Source organism: Pogonomyrmex barbatus, unplaced genomic scaffold (assembly GCF_055798465.1).
Source record: "Pogonomyrmex barbatus isolate J1 unplaced genomic scaffold, ASM5579846v1 scaffold3, whole genome shotgun sequence".
In the NCBI taxonomy this organism is placed as follows: Eukaryota; Metazoa; Arthropoda; class Insecta; order Hymenoptera; family Formicidae; genus Pogonomyrmex; species Pogonomyrmex barbatus.
The window spans coordinates 16,163,489-16,187,012 of NW_028297127.1; the positions used below are offsets into that span (position 1 = coordinate 16,163,489).

General features: G+C 32.3%; 5 protein-coding genes and 1 long non-coding RNA gene across 13 annotated transcripts; 3 read left to right on the forward strand and 3 right to left on the reverse strand.

Annotated features, from left to right (window-relative positions):
* The first annotated feature begins 222 nt into the window (after positions 1-222).
* On the forward strand, positions 223-4,791 carry Alas (5-aminolevulinate synthase). 4 transcript variants are annotated; one of them, XM_089080459.1, is made up of 4 exons: positions 223-622; positions 2,381-2,441; positions 3,010-4,259; positions 4,360-4,791. In XM_089080459.1, the coding sequence occupies exons 1-4, from the start codon at positions 614-616 to the stop codon at positions 4,606-4,608; spliced, it is 1,569 nt and encodes a 522-aa protein (XP_088936585.1). In that variant the 5' UTR covers positions 223-613; the 3' UTR covers positions 4,609-4,791. The 4 variants fall into 4 exon arrangements, with proteins under 4 accessions (XP_088936585.1, XP_088936584.1, XP_011638359.2 ...); XM_089080458.1 differs by having other exon boundaries at positions 226-622; positions 2,977-4,259; XM_011640057.3 differs by lacking the exon at positions 223-622 and having other exon boundaries at positions 2,231-2,441; positions 2,977-4,259.
* LOC148936112 (uncharacterized) lies at positions 1,650-5,244 on the reverse strand. Of its 3 annotated transcripts, none has more exons than XR_016139999.1 (2): positions 5,107-5,244; positions 1,650-4,265 (listed from the first exon to the last, which is right to left on the reverse strand). It is a non-coding gene; the product is annotated as an uncharacterized LOC148936112 (long non-coding RNA). The 3 variants fall into 3 exon arrangements; XR_016140001.1 differs by lacking the exon at positions 5,107-5,244 and adding an exon at positions 5,033-5,099; XR_016140000.1 differs by lacking the exon at positions 5,107-5,244 and adding an exon at positions 4,934-5,074.
* On the forward strand, positions 5,186-8,250 carry LOC105428016 (beta1,4-N-acetylgalactosaminyltransferase B). The gene is made up of 2 exons (XM_011640059.3): positions 5,186-6,199; positions 6,287-8,250. Exons 1-2 carry the CDS (start codon positions 5,411-5,413, stop codon positions 6,479-6,481), a joined length of 984 nt encoding a protein of 327 aa, XP_011638361.1. The 5' UTR covers positions 5,186-5,410; the 3' UTR covers positions 6,482-8,250.
* On the reverse strand, positions 8,239-15,512 carry LOC105428017 (RNA-binding protein 5). The gene is made up of 8 exons (XM_011640060.3): positions 15,218-15,512; positions 13,712-14,311; positions 13,545-13,614; positions 12,292-12,365; positions 11,309-11,422; positions 10,486-11,236; positions 10,233-10,396; positions 8,239-10,143 (listed from the first exon to the last, which is right to left on the reverse strand). Exons 2-8 carry the CDS (start codon positions 14,285-14,287, stop codon positions 9,142-9,144), a joined length of 2,751 nt encoding a protein of 916 aa, XP_011638362.2. The 5' UTR covers positions 14,288-14,311; positions 15,218-15,512; the 3' UTR covers positions 8,239-9,141.
* A 367-nt stretch (positions 15,513-15,879) lies between these two features.
* UQCR-C1 (Ubiquinol-cytochrome c reductase core protein 1) lies at positions 15,880-18,959 on the forward strand. 2 transcript variants are annotated; one of them, XM_089080460.1, is made up of 7 exons: positions 15,880-16,037; positions 16,639-16,857; positions 17,063-17,448; positions 17,535-17,728; positions 17,790-17,959; positions 18,045-18,299; positions 18,576-18,959. In XM_089080460.1, exons 1-7 carry the CDS (start codon positions 15,969-15,971, stop codon positions 18,714-18,716), a joined length of 1,434 nt encoding a protein of 477 aa, XP_088936586.1. In that variant the 5' UTR covers positions 15,880-15,968; the 3' UTR covers positions 18,717-18,959. The 2 variants fall into 2 exon arrangements, with proteins under 2 accessions (XP_088936586.1, XP_088936587.1); XM_089080461.1 differs by lacking the exon at positions 15,880-16,037 and having other exon boundaries at positions 16,717-16,857; positions 17,044-17,448.
* Positions 18,960-19,298: 339 nt separating this feature from the next.
* On the reverse strand, positions 19,299-23,320 carry Mob3 (MOB kinase activator 3). 2 transcript variants are annotated; one of them, XM_011640063.3, is made up of 6 exons: positions 23,176-23,320; positions 22,290-22,475; positions 21,952-22,102; positions 21,504-21,668; positions 21,315-21,430; positions 19,299-21,237 (listed from the first exon to the last, which is right to left on the reverse strand). In XM_011640063.3, the coding sequence occupies exons 2-6, from the start codon at positions 22,332-22,334 to the stop codon at positions 21,070-21,072; spliced, it is 645 nt and encodes a 214-aa protein (XP_011638365.1). In that variant the 5' UTR covers positions 22,335-22,475; positions 23,176-23,320; the 3' UTR covers positions 19,299-21,069. The 2 variants fall into 2 exon arrangements, with proteins under 2 accessions (XP_011638365.1, XP_011638364.1); XM_011640062.3 differs by having other exon boundaries at positions 21,504-21,731; positions 23,176-23,316.
* Positions 23,321-23,524: the final 204 nt, after the last annotated feature.

Genomic DNA, 23,524 nt, shown 5'->3' on the forward strand with positions numbered 1-23,524 from the left:
TTTGGCCGGTATTCATAGTCAGTTTTTAAGATCGTCTTAAATAAGTCTTATACAGCTATTCTGTTGATAGAAATGTTAAGATCTTAAATATAAGAACTGACTATGAATATCGGCCTTTGTCGCTCATTAATTCTGTTTTTGACAAGGCTAAAACAAAACGCACACACGTACATTATTTTACTTATTCAAATAGAATCATTAAATAAAAGATGTTACACTTGTCGCGCGTGGTGTATTGTAAAATATCATCGTGTGTGAATCGCAATAACAATGAATCGCGATTGGTTGTTCGATGGCGCGTATTCAACGATGATGAGATCGCAAAAATAAGGAAGAGCTCGACGGCGTTTCGCTCTCTCATAAAGTTTCGATCAGTCCGGAAGATTCGCTTATAACCACTGAAGACTTAGAGCAGCTTCATTGCAGATCGTGCATCCGTTCAATTCTTTTCTGCATCTTTCTTCTTTGCACCTATCACGGGTCGAAGCTGCGACGATAATTTTTTTTGGATAAAACTGGAAAATACTCGAAAAAGCAATACAGATTTGAAGAGATCTCGCGAAAGAAGAAAATTAAACGTCTTTGTTCGTGAGTCTATCTCTCTTGTTCACCAATGAACATGGTGAGTGTTGTGCGATTGCGTTATCGATTTAAATTTCAAATCCTGGCGGCAATATCGTGATTGCCGTTATCGCTTGGCGAACTTGGTGAAACTTTGATTCAATTTTACGATTGAATTTATGTCCATTTCTATAAATGTCCATTAGTTTTAATATGGAATAATACTCCTTATTTTTTTTCTTTTAATTCTCAGAAAATTCTAAGAATTAAAAAAAGAGAAAGGATAATTTAAATCAAGATTAAAAGTTAATCTACATATATTGATAGAAATGAATATTAATTGACAATTTATTCGATCTGCAGTCTAACGAAAATAAAGATTGCAGCATAATTGTAGTATAAAAAGAGAGTGAACGAGAAATTTCTAAGAAACATAAATTGCAAAATCAGAAAGTAAAAAACGGTTTTTTCTTAAAACGCTTGTTTTAAAATAATATAATACTTATCATTTTTTTATTTTCGTTAGGGCAGAATGTTTAAAGTAATTTCTAACTATGCGACAAATCCAAAATTATTAAAGAATATTGTCGATGAGAAAAAGAAGTTTTCTCTGTATTCTTAAAAAAAAATTCTTTAAAAAATTCTATTCGTATAACATGCACGCTGTTTTTCTTCTCTTTCCTTCTTTTCAAGTCATTGTGAACGATTACATATGCAAAATGGTTGGAATAATTTATGTAAATGCAAACCTTTGAGAAGAGAGTTGCACGTGTATTCCATTGTCAAGCACGATAAAAAAATTGTTATGAATTAATAGCGATTATTATTCGGATTATTATGTGCATTATGCTATTTTTTCGTAATGATATGTTAAAAGCTTTGATATGAAAAACGTTAACGTATGTTATTTTCTAGCTTCGTAATTAGTTTTTAATGATATTTCGCATTCTAATGCCTTCATAAGGAAATATTGTGGCAAAGATTTATAGCCGAGTAAAGAGAGAATTTACAGAAAAAAAAATTTCACAGATTCCGTTAATTACGATTACATAATTAAAATATTGATTCAGCATTAAGGAAAATTGAGAACATGATCTAAAAGTTTTTAATTGTATCCATACGATATCTTTGTACGTTATCTTAGAATACATATTAACTTATAACACTGACATTTTGACTTAAATCAATATTATATTCGGGTATTCCCCTAATTTCACATTTACGCAACAGATATTAAATACTTGCGTACAATAAAAGAAGAGGAAATAAATTATTTATACAAATTTCGCAGCGATAATTTAAAATATAATTATAATTCTGTGTCTTAAAAGATACCAGAAAAATATTAATTTAAAAATATTAATTACGTTGCGAGCAAAGAGATAAGAACTCTCATTATATACATGTAATTAATTAATTCAAGTGTATCCACATCGATCGCCTCTAATGAGAGAGTGTAAGTGAATGTGCACGTGTTGTAATAGACGGTGCGTTTTACTCATACATTTTAGTTTCACTTTTTTTTTCATATTGAATAGTTTCGAAACGGGGCCTCGGCCACAGTCGGTGTCCCCCTCCCTCCCTCCCTCCCTCCCCACTCTTCATCCCACCGAAGTCGATTCGTTTTCGCAAATGCTAGTACCGAAACGCGCCGTCGCACGCGTCAGTAATGGTCAGTAGCAGATTCGCCATCGAGTCGAGTGGTCGTCTTTCGCGTTCTCACAAACGATTGTCCGAATTATCTTCCTCGCTCGGCTCGCATCCTCCAAGCTTGCAGCGAAGTCGAACTTTTGGTCTGAATTTCGATTTCCACTTTCAGCTGATCCAACAGTACGTCCGACGCGGTGCCAGCGATCTTCGTGTCATTAACGCTGCAAAAGGTAATGTTTCCACTACCTGGTGATATGGACAGTCACAGTCGCGTCACTTTCTCTTTTCCCTCGCCGTCCCTCACCTCGCACGTGGTCGATGATCGCAATCCCGTTTCCTTTTTGCTCCTTACTTTCCTTCGTTTCGGGGCCTAAGCGGATGACAGGTTGTTATCTAATATCATCAGTTCCCCTCTCCTCCACTCGTTTTTCTGCACGCGAATTATGCAATTCTCAAGAGAGATTGGACGTTCATGCTATTGAATTGAGATTTCAAATTGCACACTGTCATGTTACGTTATCAGACGTTTATGCTATCGGATTTTTTTTTTAAATATTGCGTTACACTCACATTCAGGATTATTTTCTTTTATATTTTGTCCATATATGTATATATTACATTTTAGTTTTCTTTTTACAGAGCATATTTAAAATATGTAAAATATTTTTAAAAAATTTTTATAACGTTATGAGTTATATTTGCTGATCATTTTTTATTTTGGTAGCTTGATATATCATATATATGTATAAGTCAATGTATTTTCAGATCTTCTGAAAACAATGCCGTGTCCATTCTTAGCTCGCCTGTCTGCAAACTACGTTCGCAACTATGGGTCAACTTTGTTAATGAACTATCGGCAACATTGTCCGGTAATGTCGAAGTTCAGTACGATGGCAGAATCAGAAGAGTCTCAGCCAATTCCGGAGCCGATAGAGAATCAGTGTCCCTTCTTGTCCAGGGAACGAGACGCCGTAAAGAAAGCCAGTCTAGCGATGGAGGAAGATGTTATCAATCTAGGTGCTATGGAGCAGAAGGAGGAGGCGCATTTCGGCTATGAGGAATTCTTTCATGAGCAAATTATGCAAAAGAAGAAGGATCATTCATACCGGGTATTTAAGAAGGTGAATCGTCTGGCTGAAAAATTTCCAGTTGCTATGGAGTACTCGTGGGGCGAGAAATCCATAACTGTATGGTGCTCTAATGATTACCTGGGAATGTCGCGTCATCCCGCGGTGACCGGCGCAGTTCGAGAAGCGCTGGATAAATTTGGTGCCGGTGCTGGAGGCACGAGGAACATATCTGGTAACTCCATGGGTCATGAGAAATTGGAGAAGCGGCTGGCACTGCTGCATCAAAAGGAGGCCGGTCTGCTCTTCACTTCTTGCTTCGTCGCCAACGATTCCACTTTATTTACTTTAGCAAAAAATCTACCGAACTGCCATGTGTTCTCTGATGCTGGAAATCATGCCTCCATGATACAAGGTATAAGGAACAGCGGCGTGCCAAAGCATATATTCCGGCATAATGATGTGGATCATTTAGAGGAGCTCCTGTCCAAAGTAGATAAACGCGTGCCGAAAATCGTGGCGTTCGAGACAGTACATTCCATGACCGGCGATATCTGTCCATTGGAAAAGCTGTGCGATGTCGCGCATAAATACGGAGCGATAACATTCGTTGATGAAGTTCACGCAGTCGGTCTGTATGGCAATACAGGCGCCGGTATTGGCGAAAGAGATTGGGTGCTTCACAAAATGGATATTATCTCCGGGACCTTGGGAAAGGCTTTTGGCAACATAGGCGGCTATATTGTTGGTTCTTCGAAATTGATTGACATGATAAGAAGTTATGCGGCTGGCTTTATTTTTACTACTTCACTACCGCCCACTGTATTATATGGAGCCCTAACATCCGTCGAGATCTTGGCATCAGATGAAGGCAGGTCGTTGAGGACGAATCATCAGAAAAATGTGGCCTATATGAAGTCTATTCTTACTGCCGCTGGTCTTCCATTAGAACCATCGCCTTCTCACATCATTCCAATAAAGGTGAGGCTGCAAAAATGAAGCTCAATCAACTGTCATAAACAACAAATATTGAAATATGTATATATATATATATATATATAAAATGATTTATATTTTTTAGATAGGAGATCCATTGATATGTAGTCAAATAGCGGACCATTTGTTAAGAGATAAAGGGCACTATATACAAGCTATAAATTATCCTACAGTTCCAAAGGGTGAAGAGAAATTAAGATTAGCTCCAACACCGAAACACACCGAAGCCATGATGAATAAATTCGTGCAAGACGCACTGGACGTTTTTCATCAACTAAATATACCTAAAATAACCACGAAACCAGATGCGCCGCGTGCTATCCTGGTTCATTGACGAATGTATAGAATATACCCATGATTATCGTACAAATATAATAAAACCTATTTGCGTATAAATATTTATTTATCTAGCCTGTTTATCAGTGTTATATTCCAACAACATTTGGAATTATTAGTATATGAATCATGCATTATCAAAGTTAATTATTAAGAGGTCTAAATAAAGTTAATCGATAAATCTGCAGTTCTAATCATTCCTACTTTTTAAACTGCAAATTTGTGATAAAATAAATATAACTGTTACGTCAGAAAAAAGATTATTCCGAACAAAATTTATAGATTTATTCTGAATGAGCATATGATATATAAGAAATAGCTACAATTATTTTTATTTATCCTTATCACAAGGATTGCCACGTTATTTAAAAAAAAATCTATTTTTATTGCAATTATAATAAAAAACATGGTCCGTATATAACTTGAATGTAAAATCAGTTTTAAGACTAATCATAAGTCTGGTTATGTCGTGTTGATCGTTTTATTTTACACACACATTTATACACAATATACTGCAGCTCGGTTATTTGCGCACGCGTATCCACTCGCCTCGTCGACTCTTTGTCGTCTGCAGCTGTCAACTTTGCTCCTAGTGTAAGATCCGTTTGATAAGGTTCTCTCTGGAAGATGCAAATCTTGCTCTTCCAACAGTGTCGTTGAACAGCAGGCACATAAAAAAATGCTCGTACGACAATCGAAAAGTACGGCGCGGGTTTGACGCGACCCCCTCTGTTAGAATCGCTATTTCCGACTAGTATGTTTATTTATTGGCGCCCGTCCGTATAGGTTATAGAGGCAGAATGAAGAATTTGATCGGTATCCTAAAGATTCTCTTCCTGAATCACGCGCGCGGTGTGTCTTACACCGTAACGATGACACTTGTGCTGTTTTATTGTCTTCATCCGGCACGTTTCGCTTCCCACTACACCTTCATCAAGACTGAAGACATTTACGACGAGATGGAGAAATCGTATCCGCCAAGGGACAACTCCTGCGTAATCTCTATTAGCGGTAGACGGTCTTCCCAGCTGCTCTATCCGGAGGAGCATCCCAGGGAGGATCCGGTGGCGATGGCACGGCGACTGGGTATTCTACCGGGTGGCCAGTGGAAGCCTCTCAATTGCCATCCTCTCTTCAACGTGGCGATAATATTACCCTATCGCAACCGACAGAGTCAGCTTGCCATTTTTATGAATTACATTCATCCGTTTCTGCAGGCACAGAATCTGGATTACCGAATATTTGTCATCGAGCAGAGCCCAATGCGCGAGTTTAATCGTGCCAAGCTCTTTAATGTTGGATATGCTGAAGCTACCAAGATCAACGACTTCCATTGCTTCATTTTCCAAGATATAGATCTGATACCACAGAATCCTGACAATATCTACGCGTGTACCAAAATGCCCAGGCATATGAGCTCCAGTGTGAACACATTCCGGTATAATCTACCTTATATCGGACTGTTTGGAGGCGCAATAGCATTGACGAGGAAACAGTTCGAAAGGGTAAACGGATTCTCCAACGTTTTCTATGGTTGGGGTGGAGAAGATGATGACTTTTACAGTCGTTTACAGTCTAGAGGTTTTCAGGTTTGCATGATATGAATCAATGTATAACGTAATTATTTATTTAAAGTTTATTTATTTAAAGTTACTTAAATTAGCTTTGTTCCATAGATTACACGTTTTGGACCAGACGTGGCACAATATTATATGCTGACGCATAAGAAAGAACCTCCTAGCACTACGAGATTCGCAAATCTGGAGAGTGGTGCACGAAGATACGATACTGACGGACTCAGCAATCTCGAATACAGAGTATTAAATCATCAATTGCGGCCATTATACTCTTGGATTTTAGCTGATGTCTAATTTTTTTTATTCAATATCGCACACACACATATATATCTTTTTTAAATTGGCTATGGTCATATAAGTTAATCTAGCACATTACATTTTCTAGAAGTCTGAAAAATTTCATCTTACACAAGATCTTAAACTTAAACTAAAAAAATCAACGAATAAATATAATTGTTTTGGCATGCTGTGATAAAGCACTATGATTAAATCCCGCAAGGGTATTTTTTTAACAATTGATATTTCCATTTCTGTGTGTATTAAGATTTGAATAATTAAGCTTCTGACAAATACTTAGCTTAGTATATGAACTTGCAGTGTTTTCTCAATAGCATTAATAGTAGTAATGAAATGTCAGTAATAATAATGGGTTAACAAGTTGTACAAAGATATAGTTATGTTAGTGATAAGAGTTAAAGACTGTAATCATCAGATTATTTTTTATTTCAGCTCATAAAAAAAGAAAGAAAGCAGTGCCATTTAAAGACATGATATTTAAATATATTGTCATCATATCATTACATCATATTAATTTTATATATTTGTGATATTTACAATATAAAAGAATTGCAGCTACTTAATGGTACAAATCTACTTTACGTACATAGAAAGTATATTGCTATAATCTTTGGTCAATGATACTTACCTCATATTCAAAGAGAGTCTGGTCCTTTTATGTTATAAGTTAATAGAGCGTTCGTCGTACTAATTGTTCCTAAGTATTTTAGATATGAACTGTTTTTGTTATAAAATAAGGATTTCATATAACATCAATATTTAAACGTAATTGAATCACAAAGATTCTTTGACATTGCTCAGTTTATCAATGTTTAATACTATCTTATTACACATATTTGGTTTCTTTTAAATTGTGAATAAACAAAATATACAGGATTATTTAATATCTTGTTTTATTTGTGATTATATATAAATGAAAAATGATAATGACAGAACAATACTAATAATTTAAGTGTATTGTTATAATGATGAAATATTGTAAAACAATAAAATATTGCTTATTAATTGACAAGCGAACATGATAATGGAAAGTGTTGGATTAGAAATAAGTAAAATTATATATTACTTTTTAAATATTTAAATATTTAAAATAATGCTTATTATTTGAAAAATATATTTGAAACAATGTAATACAGAATTTTTGCTATGCTTAAAATATAAAAGAAACAAAATTTATAACGTTTTAACATTCCAATATTTAACTTTTTTAATTTTGGAAATATATAAATGTATTTCTCTTTATATGCATTCTCATATCTAAAATTTGTAACAATCTTAAAGAATTTTCGATAGAGATTGTTTTTGATAATTATAAGTAAAATAAATTACATATATGTATGCAAAAATCACACAACGCATATCTATATTTTTTATTTCTAGAAATTTGAAGGATCGAGTTACTTTTTGGTAAACTTCGATTTTATAATTGAATATTTTTTTATTGCCAATATATTATTTGTTTAAAAAATCGTTTTAAAAGAAAAACGAATTTTAGATTCTAGTCAGATAAGTCAATTTGAAAAATTTAATCTGATAAAAAAAGAAATTACGTTTTCGATGTATAAGCAATGGTGCCGGAGTGATATTAATATTTTTGATTTATTATTTAATATATACATAAATCTTGCATGATGGTTTTAGAAAGATAAGAGTAAGAATGATGTTAGAAATGTGTATAGTGATAAATATAATGTATTACCTCCAAAAAAATATGACGGAAAAAGTAATAAAAGGAAAATAAATGTATATACGTATACGGAAATAAATGTGTATTTTTTTATATCCAATTTGATTAGCTTAGATTAGATTAGATTAAATGAATGCGAAACTCACTAGAGATTTTGTTGTAATATAATAAATATAAGATGCGTCACACATAGTACATATAAAGTTAAATTCAAACATATCAAATTATATGAAAAAATAAATCATATTTTTTCTTAACAGAGCATCATGAAATTGATCCACTAATGATGATACTTTTTGTAGAACAAGATGCAGTATATATTAAAACAATACGACGATTGATTGTATAATATTTGTAGTAAGGTGTTTATTTTTAGTACAATTTTATATAACTTGTTAAGCCACCAAATATTTCATGATCCAAATAATTCAATATGTTCAATGTGTAATGCAAAAAAAGATTTTTTAACAAGTTCATTTGTGACATCCATTTTTTTTTTATCACCATTCAATTCTATATAATTTATTTATGGACAAATATTATTGCATTGCACAATGATACAATAAATGTTCATGTTTCAATCGGGTAATTCTGTGCAGAAAAAACATCTTTGAAAGAATTAAAAATATAATCCAAAATATTTTCGAGTAACACTGATCTTATATAAATAAAATGGCGTGAATAGATGTATATTTTGACAGCATATTGTGGTATATCATATATTATGAAAAAAAAAAAAAAGAAATTATATGTCGATTATTTCAAAACAGACGAGGACTTTGCACAAAGATGTATAAAATGCGTATTGCATAGCGTGTGCAAGTGTCCCAAAAAAATTGGCTATCACTGTGCAGTAAATTGCTATTACATTATTCGAATACCAATACGAGCGTGTAATTATGCTTCTATGGAAAATGGAGTACAAGAACTTATATGTATATATAAAATCTATTTTAATGTATCCTACGTATTATGTGTCGGATAATTCTTGATATCGTGCGTACATCATTTTTTTTACGCAATCTTTATAGGTGTCGCCCGGTAACGCGCTATATGACGAGGTTTTCGCTCCCAAACCAGCTGTAGGGACACGTCTTTCGGCTTCGATAATACTCGTTCTACCTTGATTAGATTTTCCTAAACCCATTCCTTCGCTCCAGCCCATTTTTTGCAATAGTTTATTGCCAACGTTATCAGAACCGATACCAGCTCGTGTAGGCTCCTCATAAGATACTGACATCTCTTCCACTCTAGTCTTTAAATATTTCTCTTTCAGTTTGTTAGGTTGCGGTGGTTCAGGTTCACCGTATTTGGCTCTTCTTTCCTTAGCGCGGTCTCTGTATTTATTATTTCTCTGCTGCGGATCATTGGGATCCAGACCGCGTACTTGATACCAATTTTCCAGATTTTGTTTATGTAGATCAGATAATTGTTGATGACGAAGTAATGCCTCCTTGCTTGGAAACTGTCGTTTGCAGAGTAAGCACGCCAACTTACTCCAATCCGTGTGTTGTTTCTCTTCTTGTTGTACGTCCTCTATTTCCTCCTCTGTATCGCTACCGCCACCATAAGCAGCCACCAATCCATTACCGCTCTGATCCTCATCCTCGTGATAAGGATTCGCAATAGTTTTCTTTTCTAAGATAGCGTATCCCGCGTCTGCCGCGCCACTTCCGATACCTTGATTGCCATCTGCACCAGCAAACTCAGAATTCCAATTACTTTTGGCATTCTCCTTCTTTTGATTCAACGTTTTTGCCCAACGTTCCATGTCTTTCGCTATTTTCTTCGCTACTTTTACTTTATCCTGCTTGCTGTCTTTCTTTTTACTTTCGTCCTCTTTCGATGCTTCCTGAGTTGTATTAGCGGTCGACAAAGTCGTAGGTTGATTGCTAATCGTACTTGCGGAATCTGTACTACTTGCCGTCGCTGTTATCGTGCTTGTAGCTCCTTGCGCCGTACTCGCAGTAGTCTGTGAATAAAAAATATGAAAATATTTTTTCTGTTCGTATTTTTAGATCTCATTGCTGTAATCCTTTCACAAACTTCAATCTTAATTACCTTAGCTGGTTGATAAGAGAATGATTCGGCGTCCCAATAAAGAAACTGTTGCGTATGACTATTATAATAATATTGCGAATTTGGGTCATAATAGAGTCCCGTACTGGGATCATAATAGTAGCCAGATGATTCGTCGTAATGATAAGTACTGACATCCGGTACAGCTGAAATAATAATTATAGGATAGTTATAAAAATTCGAATTGTTTAAAATAAATATATAAACGATATGTGAAATAAATATAAAAACTCACAGTATACTTTCCCATCACTAGAATGTGCAGGAACCCTTCCACTTGCTAATGCTGTACTGGAAGGTGCTGTAGGCGTTGGTCGTCCCTTCACGTCGTCGGTCTCACTTCCTAGTTTTCTGGACGCCTGTAATTGTTGTATAGCGGATTGCGCTACCGCTGCGGCTGCATTTACTCGATCTGTCTGATTCAGCGATGGCAATGTAATCGCCGAGCCTTGCATTATCTGATTTTGATAATATTGCGTGTAATACTGAAGATAATGAGCCTTTTGCGCAGGCGTTTTGGCATATAAGTTGGCACTATATTCAGCCAATTGAGCGACGTCGTCTAAGGTGTACCTCTGTGGCTGAGTGTCGTTCGATTTCCACGCGTTTGTATTATTAATTTGATGAAGTTTACAATATGTTATTTCCACCTTTCTGCCATCGACCACCAGTCCTTGTTTTGTGAGCGCGGTATGCAAGTACATGGCGTCCACTACATTGCCCATTTCCAAGTAACACACTCCCCTGGATGTATTCGTGAGAGAATCACGACCGATGCGAATACTACGTATCGGCATTGACGACAGATTTTTCATTGCTTGCAGAACCGAGTCCTCGGTCGTTAATACATCTAATCCCCGTAGAAGCACGGTATTCGTGGGATGTGGGCTGATCTCATCGCTACCTTCTCCGCCTTCCTCGCTCTCCGCTCGCGAGGCGGAACACTTGAAGCAAGTCTCGCGCCGTTTAAAATTATGCGCACCACACTGTAAAAACAAACATAAAAGTAATAAATGACTCGTGATATATCATGATACGTAGGAACAAACGATACAAACCTTAACACAATGCCAATCTTGTGTATTTTTTGCCGGCGGTTTATCCACATGACACTCCTTTGGTATACTGTACTGCATTAATGCGCGGTATTGGTCCTGCAGCATCAGCACTCCCTGAAACAGAGAATTTCAGTGTTATCCCGTCCAACGTCTTCCTAAGGCCTCTTGTTTTTCCCGTAAACTTCCTTCTTGGTTGACGAAATTATAGTTTTCTACTTCATAGCTTTCTGTCTCGAACGAATAGCGAACAAAACCTCATGAGCTTATTATAATGTGGGCCATTCCACACCGTTTGCAAACCGCGATGCGTCTATGCGCGACTTTACGTGGATAATCGTAATTTGAATTTCCGTAAAAAAGTGCAGGCAAGCAACGCGAGAATTGCTTGCGTGTATAAAATTTTTATGTGAATAAAAAGTTCTTTCGTGCACAATTTCCATGGAGGTTTGAAACATCATAAATAATCGCATCAACTAAGCGAAATACAGAAGCAAAGATATAAGTAGTATAATAAAAAAGCGAATAACGCGAACAGCAAAAATCGTAGCTCGGACTGTCATGCTAAATACAAAATACACAACAATAATAATAATAATAATAATAATAATAATAATAATAATAATAATAAAATAATCATAAGACGACTGGAATGACCCTTCTCCGATCTTCATTGTTAATTCACGAATTTTTTGTGACAGAAGAGAAGTAAAAGCACGCGACGCGACGGGATCTCGGTCAATCGTAAACTTAATCCGATATATTGCGCGAATATTATGAGCGAGTTAAGAAAAATCTGCAAAATATGTGGGGATTCCTAGATAAATAATTAGATACGGTAGATTTAAATAGTTTTTTATAGGTGCACAGCCGTGGCCACGGGGAGGGCCAGAGGGCTGCGTTACCGTGCCTTGCCGCCACGGGGCAGTCGGTGGCACGCGTGCAACAATGCATCGGTTGGGTATCTGGACCGAACTTCTTTCTACCTGTTTCATCTCCATCCATCGTGCGGCCTCCTGAGTCGCGTTAAACTCGACGAATGCAAAACCTCGCGAAGCACCTATACAGAGCAAATACACACATATCCAGAGTTAATCCACGTTTTTGCCTGGGTTTCTCTACTCTGAGAGAGGGCAGGCAATCAGCACCGACCATTGACAGACTGAGAGTTTCAAACGAAGTGTCTCTTCGCTTCGTCGCTTGCTTTCATTTTCCATTTACCTAAATTTCGTAGAATTCCGTGCGAGAGACCGTAGTTCACCGATATACACGTGAACGAAACAGTATACAATTTAAAGTTACGGAAAATTTATTTTTCTTTTTTCAAACGCCAAGCCTAACCGAGATAAAAATTGCATAGCTTTCTTTTATGTCTCTTTCTTTTTTAATCACGTAAACGGATGACGTAAGAACTTTTGCGAATAACAATTCTGAACGTATATTAATCGTTTGTATACCGTAATTTAATAGTAATTCAACTTAAAGATTAATAAGACATTGTTTTAATAAAAATACAATATTATTTCATTTTTGCTTAAAATATGAAGCTTTAAGACACTACGGATGAATTCAAAATTAACTATTAATGAATAAAAATTGATACTTTGTCGATATAACATTTATCTTTCAACTTTTTGTGAAACTTTATATTATAAGAAAAATAAAATATTTGTATTATTATTAAAATAATGTCTTTAAATGTAACAAGACTATCCTAACCGACAAATTGTTATAAATTCTCATAAATTATATTATTCTGCCATTAAAATGTAATATAAAAATATGAATAATTTTTCAAATTGTATTACTAAATAAATTCAATGAACTTTCATTGAGTTGTTTTTTTGTATAATTTTGATACATTTTTTGTATAATTTTCTAGTTTTTAATATTTTTTTCTAACTTCCTAATAGTTTTTCCTTTTTCAAAATTCCTCTCTTTTCTATTTTTTTATACTTACCTTTTACCGACAACATATAATTAATAGATAGCAAAAGCAATATTTTGGAAAATATATATAATTGATATTAAATATAAAAATTTTTGAAACTCTAAATGTAGCAATTTGTAAAAAAATATTAATAAATTTCATATCCAATACCAATATTTTGGTCCATTTATGCGATTTGGTAAATGATAATAATTGTACGAGCCTAACGATACGTAACAATATTACAAGTTCAATTAATATGCATATCTCATAAGGATATTAAGATTTTTAGTACAGTCTAATAGTTACCTGTATCTTTTTTTCGAATCAGCCTGATGTCCTTAGGCATGAGACCACAGTTGAGGATATCTTGCCGCACCTGTGATATACATATCATAATAATAACAGTGATGCCATGCTTGATAACACTGGCTCACGAATGGCCACTATATTAGGCCACAAAGTTGACAACATACGTCATTTTCAGTAATATGCTGAGCAAGCCCACGTATCATTATGGTGTTGTTAGGCGATTGTGATTTGTAGTGGATCCCTTCCATGGACGAATTATAGGTACGACCATGGTCGTGTTCAAAGTCCAAACTCTCTCGACTATGATCGTCGTCGCGATCACGATCCCGATCTTCTCGTTTTCCCCTACGGTCTCTATCCCTATCTCGATCCCTATCACGTCTAGAACGGTCCCTATCTCTATCCCTGTCTCTATCTCTATCCCTATCTCTTTCTACAGAATCTCTATCTCTCTGTCTCCCATAACGATCTTCGCGATCTCTGTAGTTGCGATCACGATCGTCTCTGCTACGGTCCCTCCTATCCCTCGAACGATCCCTTTCGCGATCTCTGTCTCTTCCACGATGATTTCTGTAATCTGGACTATGGTGATCCCTATCACGATGATCAACGTCACGATGTTCTGAATATTCTGGTGATCTGTTGTTTCCGTAATCACTGCGATAATCATAATCAGAATTATGACTTCTTCTTTCTGGCCCATAGCCAGGCTCCCAAGGGTCAATATTATTGCTGTACATACTGTTCGCACATTTATTCAACTCCTGAAAAAAAAAAAGAAAAGAATTATCATTTCTTCATTTTTTAACAATATAAAAAATTCTAATGCTGTACATATAAAAATAAAGTAATAGAAAGTAATACTCAATAGTTTTGCATTTAATTGACTGAATTTCAATTTCAATTCTATTATTTCTCTTTTGTATATACATATGTATATTTTGTACTAGAATATAATTATTAGTATAATTATTAGTATTTTTTATTAGATATAAAAAAATAAATCATAGTTTTACAATATGCACTATTCAAATTCTTTGATACTCTCATACTTTTTTATACACATGTGTTAATATGTGTTATATTCGAGATATTTTATTCTTTCAAAATTAAATTTTAATTGCATATCCTGTATAACTAATTTGGAAAGTGATAAAAATATACTTCAGTGTTCAGACTAATTGAAAATACAGCAATGACACAGCAATGAAGACATATCCTAATTAAATGCATACATTAATTCTCAAATAACAAAGTAAAAATTGTTACAATACATCAAGATACCAGATAGAATGCAATCAAGACTTTTAATCACTTTTTTCAAAAGTTTCGAAAACAAATTTAAACTCTTTGTTTGAAAATCACGGTCGCTTAAAAGAAAAAGAAAAAAAAAAGAAAAAAAAAAGAAAGAAAATAGGGATCGATTCTATGCAGCGACTTATAGCATCATGTTGCAACGCGTTTCACACCCAAAGCAACATTCTAGAACAAGATGCAACGCACGACGAAATTATACGCACGTCGGATTATTGCGTATCGTAAATGCGGACGATACGTTCGTTGCGTCTCGAACAGAAACACGCGGCTCGAATGATCGAATATATAAGTCAAACGACGCGAATCTCCTGTCGTGAGCGCGCAAACATCCCGTGGTGTTGAATAAATCTTACCTGCTGCAACTGATCCCTCGCTTATGTGCGATGCGCCGAATACCGAATCGATAATAGCGAGTAACGCCTCGTTTCGCCCGTCGTATTCGTTATTTTTCCAGGAACGTATAATGAAACTGACGAAAAGCTAAGCGTTGTGTGCGATGCGCACACAATGGCGTTTACCGAGCTCCTCGTTCGATCCGCAAAATATGGCGACTCCGTCAAGACGAACCGAAGCTTATTACGTGTACCCACAGAACATATACTAGAAACACATTACACCGAGGCTGCGTTCCGATATTCACTGCAAGTACTGAAAATCTATAATATACGTGACCTGAACTATATATTTTCAGTACTTGCAGTGAATATTGGAACGCAGCCCGAACAAGTTCGCCCGCCATCAGCCATGGAAACACGCTATACTGTCCAAAGCTGCGTTCCGATATTCACTGCCACTACTGAAAATATATAGTTCATGTCACGTATATTATAGATTTTCAGTACTGGCAGTGAAAATCGGAACGCAGTCCGAGTGTTGCACTAGGTGCTTTCCATTTAATGACACAAGTCGACACAAATATCATTTTGTCCTTGTTAATCATTGAAAACCAAGAAAGATAGAATGATACTTGTGTCGACTTGTGTCACTAAATAATAAGCATCCACTAGTGGGCGATACCAACGCCATCTCGTAGCATATGTCGATCTTTCGCTGCTTCTCTATCATGCTTCACCGTTTGTCAGCTTCACTCAATAAATCGTAAAAATGGCTACCCGTCTGCTAAAAATTAACAGCGCATTGCGCACATATTCGAATAAGACCAGCCTTGTAAAGGTAAAATCGATTACATTTCACGATGCGTAGCCATCATATTACAATAGCGGTTTTAGTTTCATATTCGATACATTTTGTTCAACTTGGGATGAGGCTTGCCACTGTTGTGGTTTCCTTACGTAATAAGAAAAAAATAATAATTTTACAGTTTATAATTTGCAAAGATATAAACGATTATCTAAATGATTTAAGTTATTTTGTTATGAGATTCAATAAAGTGAAAATATTTTATATGTATTACAAAAAATTTCTAACCTTTTCATATGGGTTTTATGTTGATTATTTTATTTCTTTTTCAACAGATGTATTTTAATATATTTCTTATGAAAAGGAAAAGTTATTAGTATCTATTAATGTATACATACTTTATTATTAATTATCCAGATACTAATAGATATTTATGTAATAAGTAATAAAAATTTAATATCTTTTTATTATAATACAAAATATATATATTCATTAAAAATTTAGATATATTTAAGAAATTTAAAGTTGTATTATTTAATAAGAGATTTATAATCATATAACAAATCAAATGCAAATAAATTATGTATTTTTAATTAAAAATATATATTACTCAGGTTTATAATGCTATTTCTAGGTATCAAAGCAATGGCAATCTACTGTTGCTTCTTTAAAAGAAATACTTATCAATCAACCAGCTACAAGAGTTACAACTCTAGATAGTGAAATGCGAGTTGCTAGTGAAGATAGTGGAGCTCCCACAGCTACCGTTGGTCTGTGGATAGATTCTGGTAGTAGATATGAAACAGATGAGAATAATGGTGTTGCTCATTTCATGGAACATATGGCTTTTAAGGTAAATTAAATAATAGTCAATAAAAACTGATAATTATATAGTTTCTAGAATTCTATGAAATGATTTATTTAAAATCCATATGTAGCAATTCAATTTTGAAATAATAGAATATCTATAAACTATATGATAATATAGTATATTTTAGCTTTTATTATAATTAAATCATTATGTTTTTATTGGTAGTAGACAATCTTTGTTATTACAGGGAACGGCTAAACGATCCCAAACCGATTTGGAATTAGAAATAGAAAATATGGGGGCTCATTTGAATGCTTACACAAGTCGAGAGCAAACAGTATTTTATGCAAAATGCCTGTCGCAAGATGTACCAAAAGCTATTGAAATTCTCAGTGATATTATAAAAAATTCTAAGCTGGGTGAAAATGAAATCGAAAGAGAACGTGGCGTTATTTTGCGTGAGATGCAAGAGGTTGAAACAAACTTGCAGGAAGTTGTATTTGATCACTTACATGCTGCTGCTTATCAAGGTACATCTTTAGGACGAACGATATTGGGACCTACAAAAAATATCAAAAGTATTTCTCGAGATGATCTTATTAAGTATGTAAAAACTAATTATGGGCCACCTAGGTAAGATTTTTGTTGAGTTGATTATTAATTTACAATCAGAATTAACTATTAATCTAAATATTTAATTGTTAATTTTTTTATCTTAGATTTGTACTAGCTGGTGCTGGTGGTGTAAATCACAATCAATTAATCGAACTCGCTGATAAACATTTTGGCCAAATGAGAGGACCAGAATATGATGTGATTCCGGATTTTATTAAATCCTGTCGATATACCGGCTCTGAAATAAGAGTTCGTGACGATTCTATCCCTCTTGCTCACATTGCGATTGCTGTTGAAGGTATTTAGAATTTAATATTCTATATTAATAGAATTATATTTTATAAAATAATGTTTTCAAGGTGCTGGATGGGCTGAAGCGGATAACATTCCTCTTATGGTCGCAAATACTCTCATAGGAGGATGGGATCGTAGTCAAGGAGGCGGTGTAAATAACGCAAGCAATTTAGCTAAAGCTTGTGCAGAACAAGGTTTATGCCATAGCTACCAAAGTTTCAACACATGTTACAAAGTATGTCATAAAGTATATTAAATAAATATTTCTGATTTACATATAAAATAACTAATGTATCAACCAATGATTCATAATTTTGCAGGATACAGGACTTTGGGGTATATATTTCGTTTGTGATCCTATGCAGTGTGAGGATATGACAGCATGCGTTCAAAACGAGTGGATGAAATTGTGTACATCGGTTACAGAAAAAGATGTAGCACGTGCAAAGAATATTCTTAAAACCAATATGTTCTTACAGTTGGACGGAACTACTGCCGTTTGTGAAGATATTGGCCGACAAATGTTGTGTTATAATCGTCGAATTCCACTTCATGAACTCGAGATGAGGATAGATGTATGTAACTTTTTTATTGTATGGAACATTATTGGATAACGAAATCTGTATTTTGAGGAATGTTTTCCTAATTCAAATATCTATTTTGTATATATATATATATATATATATATATATATATATATATATATATAAGATATATCAAAGCAAATATTCAATATATAGGATATTAGATAGAATTTGTTGTAACAAAATTTTATTTTTTTAAGAAAATATTTTAAAGATATCTATTAATATGTACGTAGATATGTGTGCTTACATATATTTATCTTCCAGAGCATAACCGCTGAAACTATTCAAAATGTTGGCATGAAATACATTTTCGATCACTGTCCAGTAATTGCAGCAGTTGGTCCTGTTGAGAATTTACCAGACTACAATAATATTCGTGGATCTATGTACTGGCTTAGAGTGTAACTGTTTTCAAGCATCAATTATTAATAAATGTTAGCATATCAATTATCAGAAAATATTAGAAATAAAACTATGATATGCATATGTTGCTTGCTTGACGTCCAATATTTACCGATACAAATTTCTAACAATATGTGAATATTGTATCTTTCCCCATATGAGATTGTAGTTTTATTTTGCCATTTATTTATAAAGTTAATGTTCATCGATGTATATTGGAGGCAAAAATAAATACAGTCAAACATATGTTTTGGGTAGTGCCAATATTTTATACCATTTATTAAAAAATAAATATTAAATATAAACTTGTAAAATTGTCTTTAAGTTTAATCAATCTTGTTAAAATATATTTTTTCTTATTTTATATTTCTCTTATACTTATTTTTTATATATAATCAAGATATTAATGATTTATTTGTATTAAAAATCCATAAGAAATATTACAAACAAATATAAATATCACAAAATATATAATTATAACATATGATTAGTAACAAGGTAAAAAAAAATTTCTACATAAAAGTTTTGATTTAAACTAATAAAATAACGTGTAAGTAATAGATAATATAAGTAATAGATAATAGATAATAAATAGATAATATATTTTTATTTACATAGTACACATACAATTTTTGTTATAAATTATTTAATAGTAAATACAAAGGAAATCCAATCGATATTTGTACTTTTCTGAACTATAGATATGGGTTTAAAGACTGAAGAATATATCATAATGTATGTATGAATATAATACTATGATAATTTTAAGTATATTGTTTTAAAATATATTTAAAATAAACTGTAAACCTCAAATATAAAATTCCAATAAAATAGTTCAATATATTTTGTAATCAGAATAATTGATCATTAATTGCTGAATATTATTTATTTATTTAGTAAATGTTAAAGATAGAAGATTCAATATTATTATAATTCAATATTATTAATATAAATTTCTATTAATGCCTATTCATTTTAATCTTGATTGATTTTTTCTTTTTTGCTTATCTTTAAAAAGAAAAAAATAAATTAAACCGAAATTAAAATATGTTGATAAAAATTAATATAAAAAGTTATATAAATATGATGTGAAATTTAAAATATTACACGTCAATATTTGAGACTTAAATTATAAAATTGTATATAATATTAATACATGATATAAGAAATTACTTATAATTTATTACTAACACGATCTTTGGTATAAATGAGTATAAATCTAAATATGACTTTTCCTCTTATATGTAACTGTATAAATTTAAAAAAATACAAAAATTATATCTTTTATTAATTTTATATTAAAGTTTTGACACTTTTGTCTTAAACAATAATGAGAAAATTTGTTATATAAATAGGCTTATAAAACAAACAATGTTGGAGTTAAAATGTATAGAGTATAAAATGTATAATTTTTTTTAGTGTAGAAAAAAAACATTTCCTATATAGAAAAAATTTTGGAGTAATAATTGTTTATCTTATATTTTTGAAATATCTTTTCATAAAATATTTCATTAGCAGAGTAGCAGAGTACATGAGAGATAGCTTTCGTAATTCTATATTTTAAATCTATGCACAATGTGCATAGATTTAAATAAGTTTTACATTCCATAGTGAATAAATATTTATATTTTTAACTTAATTGCATTGAAGAAAATATAATAAAAAATAAGAAGATTGCATAATTAATTTTTAGAGAGTTAAATAATGTCACATTTTTTATAATAATTATTTACATAATTATTTTATGTAAGATAGATTAAAATTAGAAAGTTAAAAAAAATAAAACATATAAGATTTAACAAAATCTTCCAAAATTAAATATTTAAAATCATAATAAAAAGTTTTGAGATTAAATTTTAATATTGCAATAATTTTAATAGAATATATAAATAATAGTATCAAATATATTAATTTTGAAATTAATATTTGAAATTAATAGTAATTTTATATATAATAATAGCTTAATAAATATTGCACCTATGACTATGTCATAACTTTTATAATATAAATATCGCAGAATACAAATTTTATAAAAGTAAAATACATCATAATGATATCATGATTATTATGTTTTTCCTGTTTGAAGTTAAATAAGTATTTATAAAACTATTTAAAAATATTTATAGCGATTAAGATAAATTATTTATATCTTATCATTTTCTAAAATATTAATGATAATTGTTAATAATGCAGTAAATTATCCTAAAAGTGATATACTAGTATTAGTAAAATGTCGAATTATGTTCTATTCTTTCATATGAAATGAATCTATGCTTTTTCTTTCGCTGTCTCGCTAGAGATTTTATTTTATTAAAAATGGCAATTGTTAGTTTTGTCAAATGTGACTGTAAAATGACTATCTACCTTGATTGCTTGATGGGGCTGTGCTTTGAGTGGGGGAAGCACTGTCTTTACAGACTTTGGCAGTCATTTCGGCTAATGGTTCTAATTCTTTAGGATTAATTAAATCAAATTCTGTTACAAAATAATAGAAATGCTTGTAACATGTGTTAACATGTGCTTCCTAAAATGGCAATGTATTCAATTATAAATAATATCTATAATAAAATATTAAAAAAATAATTCAGTCAATATACTTACTGCTCCTATTGCTACAATGCGATCAAAATGATGGATATACACATGAACAAAAACTCTAAAAAGGCGTGTCAAGATTTTTCTACATAGTGGTACAAATGTTTTGGGAAATGGCACATCTGTAATGAAATTCTTTGTATTTCCTGATACAAAACAAGATTATTTCCTATTATTATAAAACAGATATAAAACCTGTTGATACTGGGAAAACTGCTTCGTTATTTATTTGAGCTTCAATCCAATCCATAAGAAGGGTAACATATTGCGGCGCTGGTAACGCTGTTGGCTTTTTATATTTTTCACCATCTGCCCATAAGTATTCAAAACGCGCTCCACCGCTCATCGTTGGACAAGATGCTGAGTCACAGTATTCAGATACAGTACCATATATAAGATTTATTCTATTAAAAAAGTCTACAACTAAAATAGAAGAAAGAAAAATACATAATTACAATATTCTTTCTTTTTTCTCTTAATATAAAAAGGATGTTTTTTAAAATAAGCTTGAAATATTCACAATACTTTTCTTATGAAATACAATATGAAAGTAGCATCAAAATCAAAGTGCATAATAAAGTAATTTTGACAAAATTTTTATATAATTTTCAATCTTTATCTTTATATTAAAGAATTTATATACCATGGACGGCGATCCAATCATTTAAATCTTCTCCAGGAGGTAATTTAACAACAGATCTTAGATTAATCCCAGAATTAAGAGAAGCTTGAGCTTGCTTGTGTAAAGAATATCGTAATGTTCCATGAGCAAACTTTTTCTTCGGCCTAAATGTCTGCAATTACAAGTACACAAATATATACTTTTTCAATGATAATAAGATATAAGAATACAAATCAATTTAGGATATGCAAATATAGCTAACCAATATTATGTAAAAACAATTATAGGCTAATTAGAAAACAAAAATCGATTTTAGGTTAATGTATCATGGAATTTATGCTGCAAATTAATATCATTACCTTTCCTTTTTGGAAGAATTCTATAAATCCGCTTAATGTAGTCATCGTGCATGCGAAAATTTGCTGTTATTTATTATTATTCTTAATTTGTATGTACTTCCATAAGAAACGTGAGGATGAAACCGGTCGACACACCTGGCGCTGTCTACATACGACTCCGAATTTTCATGTTATACTGTGACATTCCTGATGAAAACAAATCCGGGTAAATATATGTAACGCTTTCTTCTCTGATATTCCTGTAATTCTATTAATTTATGTATTTTCATGTGTAAAATATATTCTGAGAAGAAAAATCATCACTCAAGTCCCGTTTTCTTTTTTTTTTTTTAATTTCAACATTTTTTGATATTTGAACTTTAATCCAAATAAATAAAATGAAAAAAATATAAATTTTTAATTACAAATTATTTTCTGTTATAATTTAAATTTTATAAGAGAACAATTTGTGTTTTTAATTCATTAAATGTGCACCCATAATTATCATTTTCTAATTTACCAACGTTAAAAAATTTTGAAAATAAAAATTAGGAGCAATGATTTTTCTTCTTAGAATATATACTACTATATTCTATATGAAAATACACAAATTTATAAGAAATTATAAGAAAATCAGAGAAAAGAGCGTTATAGTGCATATTTATCCAAATCCGGAATATTGAATAAGAAATAATTAAACAACATTAAATCATTAATATAAACATAAAACATTAATATAAAACATTAAGTCAATAAAATAATTAAATTTTACATCAATTATCATTTTACATCAATTATAGCCGAAGAATATTCCAAGATGACCACTGGAAACTTAAACATTAAGAAATTTTTCTTTAAATTAATCTTGAAACTTGCTTTAAGAAATATTTAAAACTTTCAAACTTGCTTAAACTTGCTGTAACTTGCTTCAGTCTCCAGCGATAATTTTCAAAATCTGATATTTATTCCCGTTATTCTTAACATTTCCTCCATTCCTGCACAGAGTCTAGCAGAAAGACATGATATTTAATAGGCATTAAAACGCGTTTGTATTCGAAATAGCGAGACAATGGCGCGCAACCTTGGTACTTTGTTTACAGTTGACGGGCATTGTGTATGCGCGCGCGACGCGCTATCATTCAGCCGCCAACTCTTGTATGAGTAGGAAGTGTCACATATCGCTCCGCGTATCTCCGCGTTTCCTTTTCGAAACGAAGTCGCGACGAGTTCTAGATATACAGAATACACGTTGACGC